Source organism: Sinocyclocheilus grahami, unplaced genomic scaffold (genome assembly GCF_001515645.1).
Source record: "Sinocyclocheilus grahami isolate Dianchi unplaced genomic scaffold, SAMN03320097.WGS_v1.1 scaffold1331.1, whole genome shotgun sequence".
NCBI classification, from domain to species: domain Eukaryota; kingdom Metazoa; phylum Chordata; class Actinopteri; order Cypriniformes; family Cyprinidae; genus Sinocyclocheilus; species Sinocyclocheilus grahami.
Genome location: NW_015506510.1, coordinates 225,576 through 233,208, shown reverse-complemented (window position 1 = coordinate 233,208; position 7,633 = coordinate 225,576). Strand labels below are relative to the sequence as shown.

At 38.0% G+C, this 7,633-nt stretch overlaps 1 protein-coding gene across 2 annotated transcripts in view; it reads left to right on the top strand.

Annotated features, from left to right (window-relative positions):
- Nucleotides 1-473: 473 nt before the first annotated feature.
- LOC107569308 (serine/arginine-rich splicing factor 4-like) overlaps nucleotides 474-7,633 on the top strand; it is a 10,365-nt gene continuing 3,205 nt past the window's right edge. The window contains exons 1-4 of one of the 2 annotated variants that reach the window (XM_016255372.1): nucleotides 474-647; nucleotides 2,469-2,617; nucleotides 6,132-6,152; nucleotides 6,186-6,274. In XM_016255372.1, coding sequence (XP_016110858.1) covers nucleotides 541-647; nucleotides 2,469-2,617; nucleotides 6,132-6,152; nucleotides 6,186-6,274 — 366 coding nt within the window. In that variant the 5' untranslated portion in view covers nucleotides 474-540. Of the gene's footprint in view, nucleotides 648-2,468; nucleotides 2,618-6,131; nucleotides 6,275-7,633 lie in introns of both variants that reach the window. The other variant, XM_016255370.1, reaches the window with a different exon arrangement.

The following is a 7,633-nucleotide window of genomic DNA, read 5'->3' as shown; positions in this document are numbered from 1 at the left end:
CGGCGTTATGCAAATCTTCCCACATAGTGACGTAGATATGTGGGGGCGTGTTAGAACGAGCTGTTTTAGGTAGGCGTGGTTGACTCTTAACTTTTATAAAGAATATCTCTTTGGATTTGAGACTTTAGTCTTTGCAACTTTACAGATCTTCTTTATGCACCAAGAGCTTGTAACACTCCAAAGAGAAAGGAAACATTGAAATCGCATCATATGACCCCTTTTAAATAAAACAAAATGTATGTACTAATACCCCATGCGTCTTTTCATCACTTGAATTGCTGGATTTTGGTCTTTAGCGCGAGTTATTTTCTGTACTGCTTTAATATGTGATTAATGCGGATTTAAGCTATTTAAAACACTTCAAGGGATTAAAGTTAGTAATTAGCGAGAAAAGTAAAGCAACAACGTCTATATGGAGAGGTTTTGGTATTTTCACAATCGCGGGGACTTTTATTTTGGAACGCAGCAAACGCGGGACTCTTAGTTTGAAGCGCGCGTGCGTCGCTGCGGCTTTCCGCGTCGAGCTGCTGCACCGGGAACATGTCTCGAGTGTACGTGGGGAAACTGAGCTATCGCGCCAGGGAGAAAGACGTCGAGAGGTTTTTTAAAGGCTACGGGAAGATACTGGAAGTGGACCTGAAGAACGGGTACGTGATGTTGGCTTTATTCGAGCAGCTTAAAGTGAAGCTGCAGCCGGAGCAGCGTTAGCGTCGCTAGGAAGGAGACACTGTTGTTTCTTCTGCTCCGCGTGACTCAAAAGAGACCTCCGTTATTAAATAAGTCACTTGAATGACATGCAATTACATGCATTGCGCTTAAAATATGTTTGGGAATATAACATCGGAATATAATCAGACTTTTTAAAGCTGTGTGTGTAACGTTAGCGGGTTAGCCTAGCAAGCTAAACTCCATTGTGTCCAGGCTGGCCTCGATCGAGTGCTTCATTTCGGCTTTTAGTGTCCCGTGCTCCAAAAATGTATTCTAGTTGATATTTAACTTATTATTTAGATACAATAGGGTCAAAAAGTCTGAAGCCTAGTGAAGATGTTTATATTTAGCGTATTTGTATAAACTGTATCTCCGTGGTGTCTCGTGGGTATTAATGCGCTCTGGTTGCATGGCCATCAGAGTTCATAAGCTTGTGTGATTTTATTTATTTAATTGTATTGCTAATAAAAGCGCGGAAATGAAAGGAAATCACAGATCACGGATGTGAATTATGTCTGTGCTAAAGAAAAAAATAGGTACAGACCTTTTGATGCCCCGCCCAAACCTTCTGTTGCATTTGATAACATGTTAATTACAATTACAAATAACATACAATTGAGCTTATTAAGCTATTTAATAGCGTCTTTAAAATGTAAATACATGTTGAGGGTAACAACAGTAAGCAAGGGATTGTTTGAAACGTATGTAGACAACTGGGCTTTGTTTGTTTGTAATATCCTCCTGACTTCCAGGAAAAAACAGTTTTGTGATTTTAGTATTTTGTCATAATCAGCACATTGTTTAGAGCATAAGAAAACATTTGAAAAATGACATTTTATTCATCTGTTATGCCATGTCCTCTGTAGAAGACATCGGGACTTTAAAGAAGTAAAGTTTTTTTTAAGAAATAAAAAGACACGAATAAACATGAAAAGACAAAAACAGTGGGATTTTTGTTTTAATCACAAATCAATTTTCATTTTTTTGATGCCAAACTTTATATAAAGACGATTCTCAACTATGTTATGAAAGATGGGGGGGGTTTAACCATTTTTTTGTATGCAAAATGTGTGTAAAATGGCCATAAACGAGTTTTTCCATTATATGCAATGTATCTATAAACTGTATCTAATTTGCATATTAATGTGTTTTTGGGGCAACATAGAATGAACAACTGAGTGCAACAATGGGAGTAATAATTAGCGAGATTTTCATAATGTCTAATATTTATACATCATTTTTTCTCTATTGTTGTGTCTCCCAGTAATAATTAGCGAGATTTTCATAATAATGTCTAATATTTATACATCATTTTTTCTCTATTGTTGTGTCTCCCAAAATGTGTAATAAACATGCTTTAAGTCCTGGTGTCCTCTACAGTGGAATCATAACAGAAGGTCATATTTTGATTTGAACCCCGTAACATTTCCCAGAGATGTTGATTTATGACAAACAATTTGAAAGTTAGTCAGATTTAAATGATGATTACAAAATATTATCATATTTCCATAAGGGTGTTACACTTGATCACTACGTTAATATCAGCCGTTTTTAAAGACCAAGGAGAGGGGGTGGTCTTGGAGAAACATCCCATCGTTTGGTATCTCTGAAAAGCCCTGAATGTGCTCTGTACAGAACCTCCGGATTTAAAACTGTGGCATGTAACGTCTCGGAGAAATCAGTAAAACATAATGTCCTCTACAGAGGACAAAACTCCATTAGTGGTAGTCAGGAGGATATAATAAACCCCATCTCTTCAGATATGGCTTTGTGGAGTTCGATGACCCCCGAGATGCAGATGACGCTGTGTGCGATCTGAACGGCAAAGACCTGTGTGGGAAGCGCGTGATCGTGGAGCACACCATAGGACAGCGGCGTGATGGTGGCACTGGCAGCAGATCTGGAAGAAGTAAGATACTCATTTACTCGCTCTTCCACAATACTACATACCACATGCTATTTCAGTTTCATAGGAACTTCTTTTTCATTGGTTGATGTTGGGATTGTGCGAACACTGCATTTTTCTCAGGCTTCTCAAATGGAGAGATTGGTGCTCAACATGCCCATTATAATTGTTAATCCTTATACCAGAAATAGATGTTTCCAGAATTAATGTTTCCAGCGACGTCACCGCAGGTCTTCAGGTGAAGGAGATCGGCTCTGGCATGGCTTCCACAGATCTGGCTGGTGGTTTATAAACAGTGAATCACTTGTGCTTAGGCATGGTAATGTTAGTGATTTGGGTTTTTTGATCATCTTCACATTGACATGATCTAAAAAACAGAATAGAACAGCATTTTTAAAGGGATAGTTCACCCAAAAATTTAAATTAGCCTTAAATGTACTCACCCTCAGGCCTTCTGAGATGTAGGTGACTTTTTTTCTTCAGTAGAACAGTAAATAAGATTTTAAGCTGAATCCGTGCTCCTTTTTTTCATTTAATGCAAGTCAGTGAGAATAAAAAAGCAGATCAAGGAACACAAGACGGATACCTGTGGCTCCTGACGATATATTGCGATCTTATGAAGTGAAACGATCGGTCTGTGCAAGAAACTGAACGTTATTAACTGTATTATCCATAGCAACAGGGAAATCTGATTCTTTTTCATGAACTAGTTCTTTCGGACAGTTCGTTTCAATAGACTGGCTCAATCCACTGGTTTGTTTACGTAATCACGCAATGATGTAACATACACAGTTATATCATTAAAGCACACAATGATGTGAAACGTAGATGTTTTACATGCCTTAAGCGTATAAAGTGTATAAACTTGTCTTCATCAGCCCACCTTTTTACATAAACGCTGAGAAACCATAACTTTGATTTTGCCCCATCATTGAAGTGCTCTGTTCGCACGCATGCGCATATCAGCGGCTCATTGGTCTTCGGTTCAGTTCACTGTGTTGTTTGAGGAACTGAAGCACTGAACGAGTTGGCAAGACCAGCATCATAGGATCATTTATGTTGACTTAGTTCGAGTCGGAGTGACTGTCAGGCGTCTGAAAGTGAGTTTTGATTGAGTATCTTATAGATATGCTCTGTTCGATCCGCGAGCTGTTTCAGATGCTTCAGTCCGATTCAGTGAACTGGTTCAACTAGTTCCCCAAAAACAACCAGTTCAAAAAAGTCATTCATTTGCAAACTAGACATCACTTCAGACGTTTGCCTGAATCTATGGATTACAGATAATAATGTGGTAAATAATGCTCCGTTTCTTGCACAGACGGATCGTTTCGCTTCATAAGACCTCAATATATGGTCAAGGAGCTACAGGTATTAATTTTGTGTTCCTTAATATGCTTTTTATTCTCAAATATGGGCAGCCATTGCATTTTATGACTCGCCAAGGACCACAGTTTCAGCTAAAAATCTTCTTTACTGTTCTACTAAAAAGTCACCCACATCTGGGATGGCCTGAGGGAGTAAATTAACAGCAAATTTTCAAATATTTTTGGGTGAACTATCCCTTTAAGAGTGTCCAGTCTCTGTATGAGAAGCCTGAAAATTGTGTTAAATTCCAAACCTTACCACATATGCAGTTGCTGTTTAACATTTTTGGGAGTGAAATTGTATGAGTGATAATCTTTAGGATATTACTGATGCGTGATTCTTCAGTTGGGGGAATCTTTTTGTCCATATAACGATAAAAAAAAAAAAAACGATATCTCAAGTAAGTTTTCTCAAGTGTCCCTAAATGAAGAATCACCTTGAAAAACGTGATAAGTAATTCTAAGTATCATCATTTCTGATTCACTATATGCAGATTAAAGCTGTTGCAATATAATGATTGATTTTAAGCTATTTTTTTTAAATGGAATAACTTATAATGTCAAAGCTAGAAATTTAACCCTCAATGTTTTATCAAAAGAGTCTGACTGCCTGCCCCTTTTGCTGGCCATGGTGTCCCCCTTCCCATGCGTGTGGCTCTTTGACCAAACTGGGCCCCTGGGCAGACCATTAAAGCGAGCCAATGTGAAAGAGGACCGCTTTTCCCATTAAGCCGGGTGGTGAGGATCTCAAGGGGTTTAGGAGATGTGGTTTGAGCTCTTTTAGGTGTTTTGGTTTTGTTTCTTTTGACATTTTACCTTTCCTCAGTAAATTAATCTCATTAGTACAGCGTAAGTATGTTATTTGGTGAAATATTTTCAGTTCTTGAAGAATGAATCCCTTAAAGGGATAGTTCACACAAAAATGAAAATTACCCCGTGATTTACTCGCCCTCAAGGCATGAGGCATATGACTTTCTTCTGTCAGACGAATACAATCAGAGTTCTATAAAAAAATGTCCTGGCTCTTCCAAACTTTATAATGGCATTGAATAGGTGTTGAGATTTTGAAGCCCAAAAAAAGTGCATCCGTCCATAAAAAGTGCTCCATATGGATCCGGGGGGGTTAATAAAGGCCTTCTGAGGCTAACCAATGCGTTTGTGGAAGAACATTTTTTATAAACCGTAATCTCTAGCTTCTGCTCACTGTCGTACGTGCGTTCACGAGAGAGTGGCATTCCAGCGGATGACGTAGGCATAGCGTAAGCTCCGGTGAGAAGTGACTAAAGCGGAATCACAGAGGAGAGAGCAAAACACTGGTCATTAATTAGAAGTACAAAACGAGGATTTTAAAGGAAAATGTTGGAGGATTTTGATATAAGCCAAGAGACTGGCTTTCCTTTGCTGTAAACAAAACATGGTTCTCGCGAGACTAGCATATTCTCACCGGAGCTTACGCTACGCCTTCGTCCTATATCTTCCGCTGGAACGCCACTCTCTCGTGAACGCGTGTACGACAGTTAGCGGAAGCTAGAGATTCCGGTTTATGAAGTTTTACATATAGATACTTTTCTTACACAAACGCGTCGGTTCCTTTCAGACGGCCCCCCGGAGCCGTATGGAGCACTTTTTATGATGGATGGATGCATTTTTTGGACTTCAAAATCTCAGCGCCCATTCACTACCATTGTAAAGCTTGGAAGAGCCAGGACATTTTTTTTAACATAACTCCAACTGTATTCGTCCGAAAGAAGAAACTCATATACACCTAGGATGGCTTGAGGTCGAGTAAATCATGGGGTAATTTTAATTTTTGGGTGAACTATCCCCGAGTAAATGATAACAGATTCATTTTTAGGTGAACTATCCGGATAGATGAATCTGTCATCATTTACTCTCACTCATGTGATTCTAAAACTTAAAATTCAGATTCAAATTTATTACACTCTAGTAAATATAAGCTCAGTTTCTTAAACCATGTATAAAACTTACTTTTTCTATAATTTATTATTTTATTTTTTTTGTAGATATTTCTTTCTCAATATGATTTTTTTTTAAAGTGTTACTGTGTGTGAAATCCACTTAGTCTAGTGTGGAGACTCCATTGTGTTTTACCTTTCCTGAGCTGTATGCATCTTATTCTCGTCACTCTGAAGGTAGTCAGTATAGGCGTGGAGGAGGAGGAGGGGGAGGGGGAGGAGGAGGAGCAGGAGGAGACCGGTACGGCCCACCCACTCGCACAGATTACAGGCTGATTGTGGAAAATCTCTCCAGTCGCTGCAGCTGGCAGGACCTGAAGGTATAGAAACATTATAGTACTACTAGTGTTATGTTTGCTAAGGGAAGTACCACTGTTCCTGTTGCATCTGGTGGCTGCCACTAGCCAAGTCACTCCTTTTCTTTCTCTATATTAACCCTTGTGCATCAATTACAAAAAGTGTTACAAGGGGATCCTTAGAGGATAAAAATATCTGTTAAAAAAATCAGTGATTAAAGTGTTATATATTAATATTTTTTTTCCACTTTCACTGACATTTTTTGGTTCAGTACCATCATTTCTGATCATAACTACTGTTAATAATGAATTATTTTAACCCTTTAAATACCAGTTTGTTTACATAATGCCACTGTTGTTTTTTCATATACTAAAGGCTATGAAGTTAATTTTTTTTTATTGGGAGGGATTATTACAGTCTTGGATAAGAAAAAAAAAACATAAATTGATGCACAAAAAAAATAAAGATGCAGTGTCAGAAGAAACTATAAACCACTACCATTCTCACACACACATTTCTCAGTACACACATACAAACCACACTCTGATATCCATACCAATACACCCACACAATTATTTTAATTGCATAGTTTTAATTAATCTGGGCTTTTTTCCAGCAGAAAACAGGGAAAAAAACAGATATTTGCTTAATAGGTGAGAAAATGGTGCCATCAGGTGGAAAATAATAAAAATGTTTAAAAAAATTGTATTAATTTTGAAGGCGTACCAACAAAATGAAAGCCCTTCAACAAATAATTCATGATTTTACGCCTAAATGGCATTGAGATTAAATATTGTTTTAATGGGTTTCGGTGGGTACATTTGTGTCCTTAAAGGAACACGCCACTATTTTTGAAAATAGGCTCATTTTCCAACTCCCCTAGAGTAAAACCAGTGGTTCTCAACCTTTTTTTCCACCGGGCCGCACTATGTTCCCAGTGCAAGTCTCGCGGGCCGCACGCATATCATTGACATATTACGTCAGCAATACAAACCAACCTGATTTATAATATAGCCTAAATATTATGATATCTTATCGATTACATTCATTGAAATAAATAATTCTACTCCCCATAAATAACACCCAATTTTGTGAACTTCGGCTCGAAAGGAGTAACAGCACAATCATAGGCGGAGTTTCACTTTTATACGTGGGGGAGGGTCACCCACTGGCAGACGAGCCACGAGCACTTTTTTATGTTAGATATGTTTCATGTATTTATGTAACATATTCTACATTTAAAAAATTAATTTAGAATGAACAATAACTGCTGTACAAAGAGTAAAAAAAAAAAAAAAAACATACCTAATGCAGAAAAGCCACCTCTTTTTCCGAATTGCGTAGATGACCACTATCTTTCTTTCATCTCTTCTGATACATTT